The following is a 22,852-nucleotide window of genomic DNA, read 5'->3' on the forward strand; positions in this document are numbered from 1 at the left end:
TGCAGTTACACACACGTTTATTAACTATATGACACAATGGCTTCAGTCGCTGTTGCTGAAAAATGTAGATTCAAGCAGAGGCGGAGCCAGACATTTGAAACACCCGGGGCTTAAGCCCAGTAAGCCACCCCCCCATGATCGAGGTGACAAATAAAAGGATTGTGTGAGTTTTTCTGTAGTTTCACTATTAATTTAAAATGGTACTTGATCGCAGAAAGCTTTAATTCTCCCACCTGGTGTATAGTGTTTAATATTTGCTCCTGTAATAATATTTATTGATGGATTTGCAAGTTTTTTTTCTACATTTATTATTAATTTCATTATTTGTTTTGATATCACTATATATCTGATTGGCATACATAGAGGAAAGCTAGGAAGTAAGGCAACGTGTGTGTAGATTCAAGCAGAGGCGGAGCCAGACATTTGAAACACCCGGGGCTTAAGCCCAGTAAGCCACCCCCCCATGATCGAGGTGACAAATAAAAGGATTGTGTGAGTTTTCCTGTAGTTTCACTGTTAATTTAAAATGGTACTTGATCGCAGAAAGCTTTAATTCTCCCACCTGGTGTATAGTGTTTAATATTTGCTCCTGTAATAATATTTATTGATGGATTTGCAAGTTTTGTTCTACATTTATTATTAATTTCATTATTTGTTTTGATATCACTATATATCTGATTAGCATACATGGAGGAAAGCTAGGAAGTAAGGCAACGTGTGTGTAGATTCAAGCAGAGGCGGAGCCAGACATTTGAAACACCCGGGGCTTAAGCCCAGTAAGCCACCCCCCCCTGCTCCGCCACTGGATTCAAGACTGCCAGAGTCTCAGAAATCATCCGAACGTATATCAGGATAAAATGATCGAGTTTTCCTGTAGTTTCACTATTAATTTAAAATGGTACTTGATTGCAGAAAGCTTTAATTCTCCCACCTGGTGTATAGTGTTTAATATTTGCTCCTGTAATAATATTTATTGATGGATTTGCAAGTTTTGTTCTACATTTATTATTAATTTCATTATTTGTTTTGATATCACTATATATCTGATCGGCATACATAGAGGAAAGCTAGGAAGTAAGGCAACGTGTGTGTAGATTCAAGCAGAGGCGGAGCCAGACATTTGAAACACCCGGGGCTTAAGCCCAGTAAGCCACCCCCCCATGATCGAGGTGACAAATAAAAGGATTGTGTGAGTTTTCCTGTAGTTTCACTGTTAATTTAAAATGGTACTTGATCGCAGAAAGCTTTAATTCTCCCACCTGGTGTATAGTGTTTAATATTTGCTCCTGTAATAATATTTATTGATGGATTTGCAAGTTTTGTTCTACATTTATTATTAATTTCATTATTTGTTTTGATATCACTATATATCTGATTAGCATACATGGAGGAAAGCTAGGAAGTAAGGCAACGTGTGTGTAGATTCAAGCAGAGGCGGAGCCAGACATTTGAAACACCCGGGGCTTAAGCCCAGTAAGCCACCCCCCCATGATCGAGGTGACAAATAAAAGGATTGTGTGAGTTTTCCTGTAGTTTCACTATTAATTTAAAATGGTACTTGATCGCAGAAAGCTTTAATTCTCCCACCTGGTGTATAGTGTTTAATATTTGCTCCTGTAATAATATTTATTGATGGATTTGCAAGTTTTGTTCTACATTTATTATTAATTTCATTATTTGTTTTGATATCACTATATATCTGATTAGCATACATAGAGGAAAGCTAGGAAGTAAGGCAACGTGTGAAGGAAAAATATGAGCTCACGACTTCCTGTAGAAGCAAACACTAAGATGTTGATTTGTATGTTTTCGAAGTGTGTGTGGGTTCCCTTTGGACAGATCCCATTGTTTGCAGTCTTAATGGCAAGCTTAGCTACCTGTCTTCTACTTGAGCTTCATACTTATCGAGCGAGTGTAGTTTTCAAATCATCTAATTTATCTAGAAAGCAAATTAGGGTAATTTTCAAAATTCTGAACTATTAGCTAAGTGCTGTGTGCAAATTAATGCAAATCACGAGCTCTTAAAAAGCTAGGTAAAGCATGCCAAAATTTAAAAACATCCCCGTTTCGTCGACAGTAATGTGAGGCACTTTGCTGTAATAAATCAACTTCAACATGCAAAACAGTGATAGTTCAGGTGACAGACAGTAGCTGCAGAAAAAGTCTTCTACTACCACTTTAGGGCTGTTTGCATCCCTCTTTGCTGAAGAAGTGTTGTTGAGACTTGTGGGAGTACGAGGAGGTGTGCGTTTTGCAGCAGGGGATGGAGACCAATCTAGCGCACATAAGCATATGTGTTGTTTGAGATGCTATTTTTGAGTACGAGGCTGTTACTTATCTCATCGGGGTGTGATGGTGGCGAGGTGAGGGAGCAGAGTGAATTCCTGATGGATCAAGACTGAGAACCCTGAGCTCTCAGCTTAGGAGCAATCTGGGAATTGCAGAGAGAGCCAAGCCACACGGGGGGGAGCATAGAAATAGAAGAACCTTCGGTGCGAGTACTTGTTTACCTCTGTGTCAACATTTTTGACTCAGCTCATTAACCCGTGCACTTGGGTAGATCAGAACATCTCTCGCCGTCTTCCTCTCTTCCACAATTAATAGTGATAACTAAGGGTAAGCATAAACACATTAAACTCAAACTAATGAACAGATGTAACAACGGTGCGATGGGGCGGCTATCACACCTCTAAGGCAGCGAATCGATTTCCGCTGATACCAGTTAACAGATACACCCTGTAGCACTTTCCTCGAATCTAATCACGGATCCATTTAAACTGTGTTAGCTGGAAGTCTACTTGCCATTAAAATGGGGTTTCAATTTTTATTATTTCGAGAGCATTGGTTAAAAACGGAGCAAATGCAGAGGTAAAGTAACCGCTATACGTTTTCGATCTCTGAAAGACAGAATAGGAGCTCCGCCTTCCTCCTCCCATTACACAAGCAGCCAGCATCCTCTCTAAATTGTTTTGCATGACCTTTGCTACAGTAGCTCTAATTATTACCATCACACAGGCCCTGTAAGGCACACAGCTAATTATACTGGATTTATCTGAAGGGACATTGGTGCCATTCTTCATAGGCATGTCTTGGCTAGCGTCAGCGCGGGTGATCTAAACCCAGAATAAGGTTAATTTGGGTAATACAGTAATAGTAATTAGAGTCACGATAATTACAAGCATAGTTGTAATAACAATGAAGACCAGCCTATCAGTTATAGGGATACATATGGAATAACTTATGTAATTGAGAAGAACAGCACTGCCAAAAAAAAAGGGTAATGGTGAGAAGTGCTGTGCAATATGCATAATGACATTATTACAGAGCCAGATTGTTGCTGTTTCCCTCCCATTGCTCAGAATTGATGTTTGACAGTAGAAGTTGAAAGATATATTTTCAAAGGCATTGTGGGATTATTCGTTAATGTAGGTACCAGGACCTCTAGTCATTGCATCTCATAAAGAGTTGTTACCAGAGGAAGCAATATTTTTCAAAGCTCTAACATGAATGAAGAGGGGCAGTTGGAGCCGTCTTTTGGCTGGCGGGCAACTCTTGTAATGAGCCTAAGAGGGTTCCAATTATTCCACTTGCGATCAAAAAGGAGAAGGAGATTACTTCTCTTGCTTCTTTTTTCTTTGACATTTTACACAGTAACATCTTTTGATAGGGGCTGGGGGAGAGAGGGAAAACGAGCGCCTGATAGTCTTGAACAGGCTCCAGCGGTACGGTCTTTTCTGTCTCGCACAGACAAGCCGATACTTTTCTTTCTTTTGACGGTGTTTGTAATAAAACTTCTTCTCCCGGTGCATGCTACATTAGCTTTTTCTCTGACTACATCACCTGCGTAAGACTGAGAGGAAGCTTTTGCACGACCGCAGGCTTTGGCTACAGCAGACTTGATAGCTGATCGGTGCCATATTTTTCCACAGAGCTCGTGTAAATTGTAAGGAGGAATGTTGGGTACTCGCTCACTTGCTGGATTTGTTTTCCTCTTCTACTTAGCATTGTAAGTCATGTTGCACCGAATACAAAAGGGAGTTAAATTATTTGATTGTGTACAGATTTTTCCCCTCAGCCTTTCCCAGATTACAAGTAAAAGCACATTAGATGCCTGGGGGTAACTAAAAGGATTTCTCCACTATAGGACATCAAACTATATCAGCCTTGGAGAAATAAACGCTGAAAAAAACAAAAGACAAATAATATTATGTACCACTGCACTGAGACAAAGAGAACTGCTCCGATCTGCATCGGCACAGATAAACATCCACCCCTAAGATATGTTCTTGGTAGATAACAGCTTAGTGTTTGCAACACACACAAACACGAGCACAGAGCTGCACCGAGCGGAGCTTTGATAAGCAACGAAAATTACTACATGTTGTTCATGGTGGCAGAACAAAAGGATTAAAGGCCTTCATTTCAAGAAATTGAGCTATGGAAAGGTTGATGCAAGGTTTAAGATGCATGTCAATTTGAGAGATTTGACTTGATAATATAGTCGTAATTTGAGGGAAACAAGTCATTTGCTCAGGTGTATTTATTTGTGCATGTGTGCATGTGTGTGTACGTCTGAGAATACAGAGCTTCCCGTTCCCCTGTCGATGCACTGCGGGGGTAGGAGGCAGAAATCCACCGTCTGTTGCTGTTTTCCGTGACCCCGTATGTCCCCTCGCAGTTAAAAACGATGTTTGCCCCCAAAGACGGCCCTAATACAAATTAAATTAAATGAAGTCACTGTGGCTAATCCCTGTGTGTTTCAGCTGCTGAAATACCCCCCCCCCCCCCCCATCCTAACTCTACCCCTCCCTTACAAATGAGTGGGTCAAGGCTGCTGCATCTGGACCCCTATCCACTGGCCCTGCTCTCAAGCTGCTGCGCTCCCAGTCCCCGGTGGAGCAGACATCAGGCCCCAGACTTTCTGCCCCACTGCGACTCTGTGTGTGTGTGTGTGTTTCTGCATGAAAAACAAAGTGTTTTAATGTAAATCCGTGTCGTGCAATTCTCTTTCTGACTCACATAGTATTTATTCCCCTTTGCCTGCTTTCCTGCGCCTGTGTTTCTTCAAAAAAAGGTTTATTTTAGTTACTAGCTTACGCGTTTCCTTGTTTACTCCTTTTTAAACTTTTTTCATAAATTTATATTCAAATATAAAAGACATTGTGCTGAACATTAGTGGTGAAATGGAAAACAAGCGCTGGTGTCGTCACAAAGCATTAGTTGTTGTTTTTGTTCCGCCTCCGTCCTGATGGCAGTCTGTCACAGTCCTGTTAACAAGCCGGATTTACAGATGCAGCGGAGATGTGCACGCGGCTAATACTCTGCTGTCAATCCCAGCACCGATAGCTGTCTAGAAGGATTCATCCCAAATATTATCACCAGATGTGAGTCACACTGGAGCACCAGCAAATAGGATCAAAATGCTAACTAGGCCTCCATGGCCGAATCGCTGATAGGAGCGGCCCATCTCTGACAAAAGCTAAATAAAAGCCCCTTTTTGCTCTACATACTTTGGCATCAAGCCCAATCAGTAACCCCTGATCTGAGTAGCGGCTCTGATGTGCGAGACAAAGTGCATCAAGTGAGTTTTAGCAGCTGGTCTGCACAGATATTGTGTTTAGGGGCTTGTGGGTTATGAGGGCGGGACTGTTTTTCATGAGCTTGAGGCTAGAGTACCTGTTTGTGTTTGTGCATGTGTGTACGTGTAGCAACAGTATGCGCATTTGTGTGTGCAGCTCTCAGCACCTGCACACATGCCCTTTGAAAAGCTCCATCACCCCTCCATCCAGCCAACACGCAGTGTAAACACGGTTTGTTTGAGCGAGCGGCCTGGGGTTGTTGGATTAATGAGCACTGATGAAGTTCCACTTGTATCCTAGGTGCTGCCTCCCTATTTGCCGGAGTGGCTGCGATGTGGTAGTGTGTCTGGAGGCGGTGACTCATTCCCTTTACCCAGTGTCAGATTAAGGCATGTCAATAAACAGACCCACTCAATCCATCTCCGAGTGACTGCATCCGCTCACAGAGCCTCCCAGTCTGTAATGAGCTGCTGCAAATCTCCATCCAACTAAAATGTCTGCAAAGATGCCTCGTCACAGTGAGCAAGACAAAAAAGAGAGAGCGAGAACACGAACAAGAGAGACTACAGCAGCGCCGATGTGACTGGCAGCCACCTTTATGCCGCTGACTGAGATTGTGCTTAAGCAAAGCACGAGAGTTCAAGTCGATCCGCTCGCCACGCACATTGATAGACTTCTGTCGCCATCAAGTTATTCAAAAATGAATCCCAAGTTTACTGATTTTGAAAGTGATGCTGTTTATTCAGTCACTGCTCTCAGCATTTAAGCAGAATGTGTTTACGTAATCTGCAGTGTTTCTGAATGTTTATTTTTAAGGCCCAGCCCAGGGGAGGCGGGGAGAACCTTTGGGGATATCTTGTGCTCTAATTCAGCCGCCTCCCCCCCAAACTAACTCAACACTGGCTAATGTAGGCCACAACTGAGCAGCGAAATTGCTATCTAGTAATTCTCTCAGAGAAACTAAATGACTGCTTAAAACATGTGTTTGCGATGCTTATTCCTACAGGGCCGGAAACCATAAAGTCTACCTGGATTAGACGTTCTCATTGATGTTCGCCGAGTCTATTCAGAAAATCACCACCTACCTTTCTCATGCGGCGCCATACACACATTAACGGATTTTGGGATGAGAGGAGTGAGAAAACTTTTCAGTCTGACATCCAAATTAAAGAAAATCCTCAAGACTTGCCTAAAGGGGAAGTTCCTGCCATTTGAGTTTGATTGGGCTCCACAGGCTTTAAGGAAAGTAAGCCGATTTCTTTGAGGAAACAGCATTGATAGTCGAGGCTTTTTCTTCCCTCCCCCCCCTATTTACTATGTAAAACCACGGATCCTAATGTCATGGAGAAGCACAGGTTTTCTTTGTGACATGCACGTAGCTTGAACAGCCCTGAACGCTGAACAGGTGTTGAATGAAACCTTATCCACTTTTATGTGGCTGGTTGAGGCAGTAGACACCTATTCGCTCTAATTGGAAGCTATAATTCCATCGGAAAGCTTTAAAAGCAGCAGACAAAAGCAAAACAAAAACACCCCCCTCAGGAAACCAAACAGCCACCAACAGTTTGAAACATGTTGGGCCCAAGCAGTGATTCCCTGTAAGACAACAGCTCCGACTTAAGCCTCTTTAGCGTCAGCCGACTCCGCTGGAATGCAGACATCTGCAAATGGGGGCTATTATTTAAAATCTTTTCATCATGCTGAAAGGGAGGGAAATATCTTTGACGTTGAGCAGCTCATGAATAATGAATGCTGTTTCTATCAATGTATGTATAATTAATCACATCTCTACTAACTGGACTTCTGTGGAGCCTGTAGTCCTGAGTGACATGGAGACTGGTCCGGGCTATTGTGTCTGCTTCAGAATAGACGACGGCCACGCGGTCTGTAGTATCTTTAGATGTTATATACACAGGTGGAGGAAGCAATAGAATTGGCTGTTTCCCCCGTTCTTTACGCGAACGGGTTGACGGGGATTGTGTTGTTTTGAATGGGCAAATATTTGCTCAATTTCACACGGGAAGACGAGGAAACAGGCAGGAAGGGCTGTTGTAGTTCCGTATCTGTGTCATTGTTTTGCAGAAAAGCTGTTATTTAGTTTGCAGTGACAATAATGAACACTTAACAAATGTGTTGATGGACACAAGTGACCTCGTGACAGCATTTATTTGCAGTCGCAGAGTGTAGACATGCACAAACTACAGCTGGGCGAGGAAGTCTTAAAAAGCTTTCTCCACAGAATCACTCACTTTCATGACATGATTGATTTTCAAATGGGCTTCTGGGTTTGGGGTGAATTGACGGCTGATGAAGTGAAACGATGCGGACAACGTGGCAGGTTATTTGTCACACGTGCTCCCCTCTATCACAATTGATTGTGTATAATTTGAGTTTACAGGAGAGTCGGTTAATATTAAATAGTAACAACTCTCCGTATTCATCACAGCAGACCCCTTTAAGCAGGCAGAAATAGAAAATGTAATCTCATCCAGGACCACGGCTGTGCCTCAGGCACTCTTTCACCCTTTTTACCGCTGATCCTCCCTCAGGGGCCGGGGCCTCTCTAAAGGAAGAGGGAAATCTATAATCTAGCAGATGGCAGAGGGTCTATGGGAAATTTTATAATCAGGAGGAAAGTGGTGATGGTGGTCACTGGGTTAGAGGGCAAAGGTTTGGAAGCTAGTGAGGGTTATTGCATCTCAGGAGCTGAAAAACTTTCCTTTTTTTCTTACGTGGTAAACAATATAAGAAGCAGACTGAGTCTGAGCTGCTTAGAGACGTTCCTGGGTGCAGACCTGAAGACGAGGACAGCGGGCGCCAGCGCAGACCTGCGAGTCAGGGATTGCTGGAGCAGTGCTTTTGTAGGGAAGTGCAGATGGAGGGTGTGTATGTGCGAGAGGATCACAGCTCATATTCGCAGAGTACATTTAGAAAAGAGTATTAAGACATAAAAAAGCAATATGAAACTGTCTGTGTCAATATATTGGGTTTTATAAATAAACTTAACAGTCATAAACTTTTATTCTTTTCTTTTCTTTTCGCTTTCTTACTTTTTTCAACTCTTTTCGTTGAACCACAACCAAACCTACAGGGATAATGATCCCATTCTTTCTTCCCTAATTGCAGCTGGTTTTTCCTTTAACCTGCCCGGATCGCTTCCCTCTCATCCCTCGCTTTAGCGATGGGATATCAATAACAGGGAACGTTATGTTTAACATTTCCTTGTGAGGCCAAAGGGAGTCCTTGATAAACAAAGACGGAGGCACAACCACAGACTGCTCAAACACAAAGTGGAGGTCTGCTCAGATGCAGAATGTAATCTGACAGTTGTAATAGATTCTCTCTGCTCTGTTTTTCTTTATCTTTAAACTGAGCGTTTCAGTGTGGCAGTAAGAGCATTTTGTGTCCACATGGATGTTTTTCGTCAGCTAAATTGATGACATTTTAGAGTTGCATCCATGACAGATGCGAATCGCTCATATCTGTAACCAGTTTGTCGTACTTTTAGATGCGTAGCCTTTTTAAAGCCCGCGTCACCCAAATGTCTTCAAGGATAGAAAAAGGTTGATTGCTCTGGTATTGAAGTGAAACTTAATCTTTTGCATTTTTTATTTTTAACACACACATATATATATGATTTGTATATATATGATATATATCATGTTTCATTTCACTTGTTTTCTTTAGATTTTAATGGAAAACCAATTTAGTTCTTAAGTATAAAGCAAATAGCTGTTAGCAGCATCTTTTTAAATAGCATGTCATTAGTGCATGATGTTTTTTCCTTGTTTGAATGTTACTCTGTGCCATATCAGCCTCAATAATACATACAGTAGGGCAGCTGTGTGACATTTTTTTTCTCTCTTTTTCTCTCCTATCTGTGTGACATCTGCTGAACTTGTCGGGTGTTTACTGGTGTAACAACTGGTGTCTTCACTCCCCCACTCCTCCTCTTCTCTCTGGTGCTTCCCATGCCCCCACACAATGAATACACTTGCATCCAGACTGCAGAACCAATTGTCACGCTGGGAGGAAGGCAAATCAAATCTTACGGCAGCAACTAGGCGAGGAGATTGCTTTTCCTCTCAGCTGCAGAGAAGCAAGTCCGCCGTCCCCGTGCTTCGGGTTTTGCTGGAGAGAAAGAAGCAAGGGGTGAAAAGGGGAAAGCTATTGGGCTGCAGCAACTGGACAGCAAGTCTCCCAGAGGTCAAGTCTCACCCATTTCCTCCCATCTTCACCGTCTCGCGCTCTACTCTCTTTTCACTCCGCTCCCCACTCATGCTGACACTACCTATCAGTCACCCGGCGACACCAGGGACTACATTCCTGCCTCCAGCCCTCCAGATGAAACGGAACAATAATTATGGGGATAGAGTGGCTCTGGCCGCCAAACTGGGGCCGCTCAAATCACAACAACACATTGTCCAACCTGATTAAGTAGCCATTTGTGGCGTCCTCGCTGTAGTTAAGCAGTCCTCATCCTCTTGCCTGAAACCTGACCTCCCAGCAAGATATATTGACATGTCCTCCAATTTGAGGTTGGCTAGAAATGTGGGGGAAGACATTACATTTCTTTACAGGAAGTTCAAGCTATTATTCCTCAGAATAGGCACTACCGACTGACTCATCAGTGGACGAGAATAAGCCTTCACATGATAGGCGTTCGCCTAATTCCACTAACAATTTGATAAGTGGAGAAAATAAACCGCATTCTTGGTTAATGGGGAGCTGTAAAGTGGACGAAGAGCTGATGTGGAAGAGATGGTGATGCAACACTATCGACAAGAATATTATGAGGAATCTCTTTGCGTTGTGCACTCTTCAAAGAGCTTGATGTAAAATCGTTATGTGAAATTTGCATTATCAAAAATACAGTTTGTTTTCAGTACAGGGACAGCTTGAGAGCAGCGGCGTGCACTCCTCTCTGAGGCTCACATAGGACATGTTAACCACACCAATTACAGGCTGCAGCCAGGGTGACATTTACAGGAATTCTTGTCGTTTAAATTAAGTTTGCTCCTTGTTACTCACGCCTTGCATTTTCATTTGTTTTCCTGCATGCACAGCCACTATAGCAGATGAAGCAGTTTAATGCGTGCACGCTGCGATCAAAATGCAGCGTAGGTAATAATGTAACGCAGTAGCAGATCGAGTATCTGCACTGGGATCGTTACAGCAATGCACAGAGACAATCTGATAGAGCGCTACGCAGATATCTGTGAAAAATAGCATACTTGCATACATCGCATACATGATTTATCTGTTTGCAGGTTGCCGTTACCTTTGATATTTAAAAGATTCAAGCCGATCGGGAACAAAAGGAGTCAGGGGTAATACAAAGAAACAAACACTGTGTGCTTCAAATTATGGGATAATAATAAAATGTTAATTAAATTCCTTTTTTAATGAATTATCTTCCCTATTTTAATGAGTTAAAGTTTAATTAGGGGTAAATGGTAAAAGGGAAAAGGAATGATGTTAACCTTCAGTGCATCAATATATTGCATCATAATTTAACAAACCCCAATCAGAAGCCCACGTTGCACCGTTGCTTATTATCATGCATTTTTCCTGCAAAAATAATAATAATGAGGCATAAAGGAGGTGAGAAGGCAAGCAGGAGCTCTTCTGCTTATTTAAGACAGACTATTTAAAGATAAACAGGCTTGTGCTATAGAAAAGTTTTTAGCCACTGTAGGGACACGACGTGTGTCGGACTCTGACGGCACATTTCGTGATTAAAGCCAGGTGAGAATAGCATCAATCTGAACAAATTAACATTAACAGTCTCTTACATTCTTCATAAACTGCAAATAGGTCACAGGAGCCGTTAGCCAGGGGTAAACGCTGTCATCTTCCAGCATCGCTTCTATTTATTTATTTATTTATCTTTATTTATTTGAGAAAAAAAATCCAAGAAAACTGGGAGTGATGTTTGACATTTCCTCTGCCCCTCACTGCACAGACTCATCTGCATTGTGGTTTCACTTCCACTCAGACGTTGAAAAAGTTCAAAATCAACCCCATTAACATCTAATAAGGAAAGCGTTCGCACAGTTGCACACTGAGTTTTAATCCGAATCTGTCTGGTCACCACGTACGACAGCTGCAGGGCCGCTGCTACCTCAACAGCAGGCTTCTGTCAAATGTGCAGCTCACTTGATAATAAGCAACAGCATTAACCTTTCTTACCATCAGGGTGACTTTTTTCAGCAGGGCTTTGATATCGCTACACTGTAGACTTTCCTCGGCTGTTATCAGGATACAGTATCAGCACGATGGAATTTTAAGTGAAGGGCCTCGCTTTCTTTTAGGAGAAAATACCTGCATCTTATCAAACCTTGTCAAAAGGGTCGCGTCCCGGCTTTTTGCAGGACTGAGCGTGTCCTTTGAGAGGATTTGATATCCTATGGCCTTCTGGCATCTTACCTCGTGTAAGTAGACGCTTGGCAGATGTAGGGAGGGTCTACCTGCTTAGTTTACACTAGTTTCTCTCCTCTCGTCAGACATTATCCTTGCTAAATGAATGTTGGGGAGAAAAAAATGAATGTAAGATCTCTTTGAACTGCGTTCTCTAATGTGGGTCAGAGATCTATCGCATGCATATTCTGAAAGCCTTTTCATCTGCAATTGCAAAGTTAAGATTCCCCTGGTACATTCTTAATTTCATCTACTTCTCTCGCAGTTATTTATTTAATATATCCACATTAATGTCTCCTCAAACATGGTAAAAGTGAAGAGTTCAGAGAAGAAAAAAGGGAAACTTTTCTTCTCCTGTCTGCGTGAGTCTGTCCTCCCTTATGACTCCATTTTAAAGACAGTGGGCTGACCGGCAGTGGAGGGAGGGAGCAAGGGATCGAGAGCAGGGAGGGTGAACAGGAGAAGGGAGGCTGCGCTCACTGCAGCACTCTCCTCAGCTCTCAACTCCCAGTCAGCCTCTCTGTGTGTGTGCTTTGAAAGAGAATAGGACTCAGCCCTTTGAAAGCCGAGGCTGCTCACCAGGGCCTTTGTGTAAAATAACATCTCTACTGAAAGCCAATTACTGGTAACATTATTTTGGTTGCTTCCATTATTAAAAGTACCTCTCTCTGTTGCCCCCATCATCCCTCCACCACAACCCCCACCCCACCTGCTCCGCCATCACTCTCTTACAGACGGAGAATTATTCCATTGACTCCAGTTATGTGAACAGCAGAGCCCACCTCATTAAAAGGTATGTCTTGATTAGGAATTGTTACCAGCACCTCATTACCATTGTTATCTGTAATCGTTTTATCTAATGAGTGCACGGCTACTGTTGCAGTCGTTTTCATGTGTTCCTGCATGTTCTTCATTCTGTATAATTGCGAGGGGAGGATAAGATTTTAGGATATTACTCTAAAATAATGCGTTTAGTTGACACTTGTTGGAATGAGGCACAAAGTCATACTTTCAGATTATTAAATTACACGGGGCAGCAGAATCTGCAAGTAAGGATTTTCATATTTGTGATACACTTATGCACTTTGCTTCATTAATTACACATAAACTTGAATTTTATCAGGTAAACGGAAAAAAGAAACAACTACCTAATCGTCATATTATGTTTAAACAGCCCGTTCTCACTCCCGAGGCGTAACGTGCCGACGTTTTGTCACGTCCTGCGGCCTTCCTGAGGAACGCGAAAGGAGACCTTCGGCGTTCTTATGGTACGCGGCGGGTTATGGGCGAAATCCAGTGCAATGACGCTCCCGCGGTGATAGACGTCCCAGCCCTGTATTCCAGCCCTAACCATAACCTTTTTCCTGAGGTTAACCAGGACTTTAATGACGTTAAATAGCGTGTTTCTAAGCAATTTGAAGAAAAAGAGCAAACATGTGTAGATTGAGCCGAAAACGTAATATGTTGACGATTTGTCACCTAGCGTAAAATGCTACGCTTTGGGAGTGAAAACGTGTTGGTTTAAAATATATTTTTAAAGAAAACAGTCATGAATGGACCATAATTGCCTACTTTTTCCCCCTTTGTCAGGGAAATAAGGATAAATGTTTCCATTGTGCATTGTTGTTCAGCTCACCCATCAAGATCTTGGATAGGGTTTGAGGAATTCAGGACTGGAGACTGGGATGGGTTTCATTTAATAATTCCCTGAAGCCAAAGAGGTTTTTGTAACCAGCCTCACTTTGTAAACTACAGTTCTCCCTTCTTACCTGCAGCTATAGAACATTCCAGGCTTCCTTTTGTTTGAGGCCATCCCAGCCTTTTGAAAACCCATTATGGCAATTTCTTCCCAAAAGAATCCCTGCATTAATGTAAACAAAGAGCATTCAAGTGTGGGCCTCTGCAGCACACTACAAAGAAATCCCCTCAGGAGCCAGCGAGCCTCTGGTCTGGGACAGGTGCAATTACAGTGATAACATCAGAGAGCCAGCATTACCTCCACTGCAGTCCTCTCTCCCACACTGGAGAATGTGAGGCTCGCACTATGGAATGCAGCTACCTTGTCTTTTTGTGCGCATTAGTTCACTTTCATTTTCTCCTCCGTCTGTCTTCTTCTAACCTCTAACACCCTTGTCTGTCTTTACATAAACCCATTCATGTTTCCCCCTCCGTCTCTCTCTCGTGCATGAACACGTGTTCATATATTCACCCCTATTTAGTGTTGTTTGTAAAGCAGAATTTGTTCCAGTGGGATGGAAATCAAGTGAAGGGAAATCACGCTGGTACTGTGCAGCTGTTGATTGTGCCCCCACACCCCACCCTCTTTATTGACTGTGAGCCCCAAACAAGACAGATGCTCAGTTTGTATGCTTCCAGCATTTTCTACATCCATCTTCCTTCCAGGAATTCCTGATTGCTGCAGTATTTGTTTGATTGTAGTGAGTGAGTGCCTCCTGTTTGTTCGATGCGATGTCCTTGAAGTCGGTGCATCCATCCAAAATGTCCCTGGCTGAAACATCCTGTGGCTGGTTTGCTATCTGTGAAGTTGAAAAATGTCTCTCAGGAGATTTAAACGCCCTTCTTATTACATGGAAGTGCAAACAGAAGCTGGAAAGAGGTTTTATTCTTTGAAAAGGTGCTTAACTTGGACTTAGAGTTGGTGTAAATTAGTATTCATCCACTTTGAATTGATGGAAATGCTAAAGAAAATGTTAAAGAAAGCAACAAAAAGCACAAAAAGGGAGACGAAGCGTCACATAGAGATGGATGAAAAAGAGCGTTTTTAGGTGAGGTGACAGTTAATCAACATTTCCCTTTCCTCCCTCCTGGCCCCCATGTAGCACATCGACATTCAAGGACCTGGAGGGGAACAGTCTGAAGGACAGCGGCCACGAGGAGAGCGACCAGACCGACAGCGAACACGATGTCCAGAGGGGACACTATGTTGACACGGCTGTCAATGACGTGCTGAACATGACTGTTCCTCCTAATGTTTGCCAGCTGCCAGACCAAGGTAAGAAAACCTGTTTGTGTTTATGTGTGCGCACTGTGTGTGTTTAGAGGATTGCTACATCGTCTGGGATGTGTTTCAAGTTTCCAGATAAGACCAATGTGTATTTGTGTGCCACTGAGACTGTTTTTCTGCTACCGGAGCATCTTTTAAGATGCATTTACCCATTGGAAGTCTCAAATGTGCAAGTATATGAATAACATCACAGGTTTTTTTTGTCTTTGATGTTAGCACAGCTAATGTGAGGCATCTGTGATGGGGAAGGCTAGCCTTTGATACAGGCTTAGCCAACGTTATTGACTGATAGTAGCCATGTCTGCTGTTGAGGATGAGCTGACTTCGGATGTGCTTGAATGGCAGCAATTAGGCTCATAAAGGTAGAAGGTGGAAATCTACATATCTCCATGTGCCCTCATCCATTATTCAATTGGATCATTTAGCAGGGAATTAATGTTGATGTTTCATTTCTGACTCCCCATTTAAAAAGACATCCACTTGGTTGGCAGAAGTCAGTGTAAGGGTCATGTTGGTTCTTAACTACTGCCAGTCAGACTGAGGTAGAGTGGGTCAGTTAGAGGGGGGAAAAAGCAGGATATAGCTGTCTGGGAGTCCAGGATGTTGCTATATGCACCTGAGGGTATTTAAAGTCCTCAAAGGAAGCACAGGTGCAATGGCAGCGCAAGAGTCAGTGTGTGAACCACTGCAGATATTTTAGGATAACCCCCATTAGGACTTCATTCATAGTGAGGAGGAAAGAGTGGACACTCTTATGGATATCCTTTGCATCGGAGCTTTACGTTTGCCCCAATTTGGAAACCGATGCCAAATTTAGGTTTTCCTTCCTCATTTAACGTTGACATAATTTTAGTTCCTGTTTTTTCTCACACTGTCCTACTAAGGCTGTGTACTTTCTCACTACTCTTTCTTCTTTCGTAGCTTCATATAGTGGAAAAATTTTAATGAGCAAGAGAAAACGAAAAGGAATACGACTTTATAAAAAAAAAAAAAGCGCAAAGAAATGAAGATTATGTGATTTTTAAAAAAAAATAAATTATTTATCTATTCTGTCTGTTTTTGTCAGTGGACTGTGAAGCGTGTGGGTGTGGTTGGCTCTTTGCTGTCGGTGCCTGGCGTATCTAACTAACGAGTTTCACTGTTGATATTGTTCGACTGGGTAATAATAACATCAACCAGCCCACATTTTACGTTGTTCAAGAATGGAGTCGTGCACGTGGAGACGCCTTCCCGGCTGGTAGTTCACACCTTGTAATGACTTAGCCGAGAAACACGTAGGGTCAGGAAGTATGATGACCAGAGAATCAGCTCGTGCTGGGTGTTACCCTGGTGGCGTCAGACGATAATGAACAGTGAAAAGCGAATCTGCTGACTATCGGTTGTCAGCTGTAATTACTTCAGAACCTGCAAAAACTTCCTGGCTCTCTAAAAAATGCTTCTAGTAGTGGGATCTCATTATTGGAGACAATTAGAAGCAATGTAGATGAAGAATATTAAGAGTGAGGAGAGCTCTCTGAGGCAGATCTTTTTTCATTAACACCACCAGTGATTGTATCTGTTTCAGCAAAACGGACGCATGCCTCCTGAATTTGTAATGCAGCAGCACATAGCCGGTAAACAGAACAACAGGCTATTTCACAGTGTCTGTCCTTCCCTTTGACCAGAACAAATAGATGATAATGAGGTTGCTGTTTGGAATTACAATTTGGTTTTTCTTTATTTTATTATTAATTTAATCGCTTTTAGCTCCAGACTCACGTTTGGCCTCTGATTTTTCTTTAGCGACAACAAAATACCTCGGTGGTTGCTTTTGGTAGTCATTCTGCAGCAGTGGTCACACCACAGAGTAATGAGAGGGCGGTTATAACTATTAAATAAATTGGGCAAAGATCGAATGCGGAAATGTGATGACATTCCAAATGAAATCATCTTTCTATTGCGATCTCGACGGTCTAATTACACGGGTAAAGGCCATGGTAGGATGGCATTATGGGCTGCTTCGCCGTGATGCATGGTCCTGTCTCTCCTGGCGTATCAGGATTTGACAATATCTTCTTCTTTTTTGTTGTTGCTGTTTCTCAGGAGAAGGCCGGCTTTTTCGCTTTCACGCTTTTTTCTCCCCGTCTGCTTAAAGTGTCTTGAGTACAAAGGCAGAAAGGTTTATGCAATATAGACGTAGTTGAGCTCATCTGTTTTAATTGACAAAAACGGACACTATCTGTCAGCTCTGGTGAGTGAGTGGAGGGAATTTTCAGGAAACAAACAGGCACGTTCACTAAACACCCGCTGTTTAGATGTCTTCTGGGAGTAGCTGTGTTGTATAGTGCACCTCTCCTGCCAGCAAAAGCACAAAACAAGTTGAGAGACTACAATTGCCAAAGGACAACAACACGCACAAGCTGAGGAGAGAAGAAGCTTGTTTTTTGTGTTTTTTATTGTTCTGTTGATAAGCGCTGAGAACAAAAGGAAGCCGAAACGGGAAGGGAGGTAGGGTTAAACTCTCGGGCTTTTACAGTGCAAATGTTTACTATTCCCAGTGTCATGTAAAGATGTTGTTTGCCCAGGAGACAATCTGTTACGGTTACACAACGACCCTGCATCCATGTCATCTCGTTGACTTTCATGCGGGAATCCATTCGTGTGATGAGATTCAGCTGCTAACTAGCCCGGCACCGTATCAGCGCGGGCATTTTCCCCACCTGAAGCAATTTAGGAGTTTCATATTTGGCTTTTGTCCATCTGTTGTGTGCCTTTTTTGTCAGTAATGCCTTTTTAAACAACATTATTCGTTGTTCCTGCACGAGCCAATACCAAGGTAACTTTGAGCGAAGTGCTTGTGAAGAGACTTTCGACTTAACCCTTTAAAGCCGGTCAGAGCAGCACGCTCTGTTTTGCATAACTATTTTTAAATCCCGGTAGCTCTGCAACCACGTGAGCTAGCACAATAATTATTTTTGCATATGAAACCGGAGGAGTTGTACTTACATCTTATGCCATCAGCTTGTCCTCGGTCACAGTTTCCTTCCACATATAGCTTTGAAAAACTGCATAAAAAGCACTTGCAGCAACAAAAACATAATATTCCAGAAACACGCTTTGCTGATCCGATCAGCTGTTCATAACACTTCCTACGTCCATCAGCGCGAACTATCGCATGTTCGCCATGACCTGCCTGAAACCGGAAGTGACGCCATTTTCGCGGAAATGTAGTTTTTTACCATCAGGGCCTCATGAGCTTATACTGGTGTTTTTAAAAGTTATGTTTGACTTTATGACTTTCTGTGTGGTTTCTGGGATGCTTAGGACTCATATTGCACTGCTGGAAATAGTTTATTTTGATGCACATGCTGCTTTTTTGCAAATTTGCAGTATAATATTTATTTTCATTTTTCCTGCAGTGTATAAAAATTGGTGTATTTCAAAAATAAAACTATGAAGACACTCAAAATAAATTTCCTGTGGTGGGAAACTATTTTGTGCAACTTTTTTGTATTTACAGTTTTGAGGGATAAGCCTCTTAAATTTCTCTAACTAGAAATATATGTTAAAAAACAAAAACGATTTTAAATTTCTTTGTAGTTTATTGCACTTTTTTGCAATTTATGTAATTACTATGCACTTAATGCAGACATATCATTAAAATTTAGGCTGTAATGGTTGTATTGATGTATAGCAACTTGAAATGCTCCCAAAAATGGCTCCACAGCATGTAAACATATAATATAAGCTCTGGCGGACTTGGTTCTATGGTAGGTCTTAAAGGGTTAAATCTGAGTGAATTCACTGAATCGATGCCAAGAATCGAAAAAGACGTGTGTACGTACTCTTTTTGAGAACCTGACCTTAACTATCCTCACCCTGTGGATTCGATTAAGGAAGTATCTGAAGAACAAATTACATTAAATCTCTTAAAATCTATAAAGGAAGAGATATCGTTAACATGTGACGGCTCGTATCTGCCAACAGAACAGAAATGAATGATATCGCTGCAACTATAAATTGAGAAGAGCAGCTATATAAAATGAATTCTTCGTTATCTTTATAGGCATGTCTGTGAAGTCGGGGGGATTTGGTTGAAATGTGCGCCATGCTAGCGTTAGCTCTGTAGAACTATTAGTGTCAGGGGAGAAGCAAAGGAGACGACGCTAAAGGAGCTGTGACAAAGGGGGCTTAATCTAGTTTTTTGACATCCTTTGATTGTCATAGCTCACATTTTAATTCACATGGATATGGATGAGCCGTGGATTTCGAGGATTAAGATTCATGTAATGTTAAATCGCTCGAGTTATCTCCGCGGGAGGGAACGGTGGGGGCACGATGTCATTTCACAGTCCGATCTGTGCCTTTAGATTTTTGTGATCTCCGTTTCGGAATTGTATCCAGGTCAACGTGGAAATGTTCTTCAAATAAAATCACTTTCTCTTGGCTTATAAGACTCAAAGGGATCTAAGACTGCTCAATTAGCCGGAGCAGGGAACAGGCCTCTTTTATTTCTGACATATTCCTTGGCCTCCACCTCCCGAGAATATCTCTCATCTATCTGTTAGCTCCCTGTGGGTGTGTGCCTGAAGCTGGAACCCAGGAATGGAAGCCCCCTCCGTGGGCTGCAAAATTCTCCATATTCCCTCCTTCCATCAGCAGATCCACAGGGTTTCACTGTTCCTAATTGATTTTCTTTCGCTTTTTCTCTCTCCCTCCATATGTCTCTCCATCTTTATTTTCTCTTCTGTTTCCGTCTACTGACTGCAAACATCTCCAACCCACATCTCCCAACTTTGTGCCAGTCGAGCAGTTCCCTTTCCCTGTTGAATTAAAGAAAGAGTAAAGGCATCTCACATGTTCCTGCTGCAAACTTGCCCTAAATTCACCGCGGGAACATTTCTAGTTTGCAGTTCTCTGATCTACTAACGAAAATGCTGACAGGTGTCAGAATGAGGAAGGCAACAGGAACAGGGCTGTGCTGACAACACGAGAAGGGGAGAGCGAGCCGGAGTCTGTGTGTGAGGGAGACAGAGATTGAGAGATGAGCTGAGAGTCTAGTAAGCAGTCTTAGCGAGAGGAAATAAAAAGAGGAGAAGAAGAAACAATCTCTGTGACAGGTGGGAAGGATTTTTTCCCCTTTCTCTCACTCCAAGGTAACGTGCTGGAGGATTTGACTGATTCTCAAACAACATTTGATTGAATTAAGCATCAAAATCCTCGTTGTAATTCAGGCTGGCAATGACACGTGTTGCGTTATGATACTTTACGATCAGATTAACATATAAACTCTATACTGGGACCATCCATTTTGATTTGTCTAATCTAATGTGGAACCAGTGGAGGTAAAATGGCTGACAGTGACAAAGAGCTCAGAGCATTACGAGCATTAAGGAAGATAGAGTGCAAACACACTGCATGCTCAAGCACACCAGAGGACGCTTGCAAGCAGGTGTAGTGAACTCTGTAATGAACAACCTGGATGTAGATTTCTGCCTCCGAGCTGTGGAGAGTTAAAGGAAAAAGATAGAAATAAAATGTAATTTCATGCTGTGTCCATCTGGGCTTCAATTTCTTTCTATTTTTTTTTAATCTTGTTTACGTCGCTGAATAAAATTCGGTGACTGTGAAGTCTCGGCTCTGTCACATTGAAATTACACCTGATAATGTAAAACAGCTGCCTAATTTTTGCGTGTTGTTAAAAAAAGGTCTTTCTGTGTCACACTGTGAAGAAGAGTCTAAATACTGCTCTTATTTGTTGTGATGGACCGAGTTGAAAAACAGGAGGAGTCCCAGGAATTATTAGAAAAATATAGTTTCCATTTATTTAACCCCCAAAAATTATATTTACAAGTAGGGATGCACCGATACCGATACTGGTACCGATACCGATACTGGTATCGGGTATCGGGGCCGATACTGTAAAATGTGTGTGTACTCATACTCGTAAAAGTTAACCGATACCATGAACCGATACCAACTTATTTCATTAATCAGAGGGTGGCTTGTCATTTCTGTTGTAGTTTTTAGATTGGCCACTAGGGGGACATCCCGCGCTAAACAGGCACAGGGTTAGACGAGTGAGACTGGCAGCTCCAGATAAAAAAGAGAAACTGGAGGCTGCTGTAGCTAGGCTAAACAAAATGTCAGCAGTGTGGAACAGCCAACTTTAACTCAGGTTTTGGAAAAGCGATGAAAAATGTCAAGAGAAAATCCACGGGCAGTTAAAATAACAGAGACTCTGACTCATTTTATCGCTCTGGATGACCAGCCAATGCCGGTCGTGGAAAACATAGGATTGAACGGTCTTCTCAGCATACTCGAGCTGCGATATGAAATATAATAAATAAACAGAAGTGTTTATTTATTATTCTGAAAGCTCGAGACAGTGCCAATAGTTCAGTGATATTTTGTTAAATTCCAATGTGGAGACTCTGCAATAATTTAACAGAAGTGCTTATTTTTCACTTGAAATTTTTTTTGTGGTCATTTTTATTACGATTTTATTTTTTATCAGCAGAGAATAAAATAAAACCTGTCTTCCAATTCATTGCATTTGTGTGTGTGTGTGTGTGTGTGGTAGAAGTATCGGTTTTTGTACTCTGTATCGGCAAGTACTCAGATCCAAGTATCGGTATCGTATCGGTTTGAAAAAATTGGTATCGTTGCATCCCTAATTACAAGCATAATAAATGTTGAGCTCATAAAACTGAACTCAGGCAAAGACTGCAAACTTAACGACCCAAATGACTGCTACAAACAAACATAACTGACCTAAACATGCAATGACATACAAGGGTATACATATATACTGTATATAATGGCTGATCAGACCATTGTGACACATGAGGGGTAACAAACAAAACAAAGTCATAAATCACAAACGACGCAGTACAACCTAGTTTGTTAATAAACTAAACACTAAAGAAGAAAATCAAAAACCCCTTAAACCCTAAACTCAAATACTTTGTTTTTAAATTAAAGAAAACACACATTCTCCCCTTCAGCAGGAAGTGGTGGTGTGGTCCAATTATCCCTCTTTGTATTTAATGGTTTCAAACCCCGGCTGCCATCTTTTGTCCAGCAACTCCCAGGGATGATGGCAGGTAAGAAATAAAAAGACAAATGTTAGTCAGAAATCAAAGAAATGAAGTAGTATGAATACATAAGTAGCACAAATGTATCCAAACCAATCAATAAAGTTATTGGTAACTAAAATGTTACCAATGTTCAAATGAAGAATGACAAGTTACAACAATTTATATAAAGACAGCAAAGACACCCGAAGATGAATTTAAGAAAATGTGGAGCTTTTTGTAAGATTTCTGCGAGCAATATTACCTCGAGCTGCTCTTTCTCAGCTACTGCAGACACATGCAAAGGATCTTAATTTCCACCATCAACTGCAAACATATAGTAATGTTATAATTCTATAATGGCATCCCCTGAACCTACACTCTGCCAAGGCTCTCCTGAATATACCCAGTGTATTTAATCAGCTCAAGAGGGGACTGCTTATCTCTTTGCACTTGTCATGGATAGCGTATTGAACATATCAGAGAGAGAAATGGGAATAGTTCATTATTTTCTAGGGCTCACAATGAGCCTGATGTATCTCATTGCAGGCCCTCCACTGACAGCTCATTTTCTAGACAATCCTGGCATTCAGTTCACAACGCGGCAGGGCGAGAGAGAGAGACAGAGGGGGGAGAGAGAGAGGGAGGAAACACAGAGGCAGAGAGAAAATAGGGCTCCGGATCTCCATTGCTTATTCATGATGCTGTGGCATGCTAGGTGTGTTAATAATCTCCGCAGAAACCAAGTGAATCACCGTTGTTTGTTGAACACC

General features: G+C 42.0%; 1 protein-coding gene and 1 long non-coding RNA gene across 8 annotated transcripts in view; one reads left to right on the top strand and one right to left on the bottom strand.

The window, feature by feature from the left end:
* Positions 1-22,852, bottom strand: part of LOC146524965 (uncharacterized) — a 214,718-nt gene that overhangs the window by 34,578 nt on the left and 157,288 nt on the right. The gene's annotated exons all lie outside the window — the stretch shown is intronic.
* pcdh19 (protocadherin 19) overlaps positions 1-22,852 on the top strand; it is a 58,691-nt gene that overhangs the window by 17,004 nt on the left and 18,835 nt on the right. For 4 of the 7 annotated variants that reach the window (XM_085176975.1, XM_085176942.1, XM_085176983.1 and 1 more), the window contains exons 3-4: positions 12,734-12,792; positions 14,840-15,012. In XM_085176975.1, coding sequence (XP_085033101.1) covers positions 12,734-12,792; positions 14,840-15,012 — 232 coding nt within the window. Of the gene's footprint in view, positions 1-12,733; positions 12,793-14,826; positions 15,013-22,852 lie in introns of all 7 variants that reach the window. The other 3 variants (XM_085176967.1, XM_085176934.1, XM_085176950.1) reach the window with 1 other exon arrangement.

Source organism: Neolamprologus multifasciatus, chromosome 2 (assembly GCF_963576455.1).
Source record: "Neolamprologus multifasciatus chromosome 2, fNeoMul1.2, whole genome shotgun sequence".
Classification (NCBI taxonomy): domain Eukaryota; kingdom Metazoa; phylum Chordata; class Actinopteri; order Cichliformes; family Cichlidae; genus Neolamprologus; species Neolamprologus multifasciatus.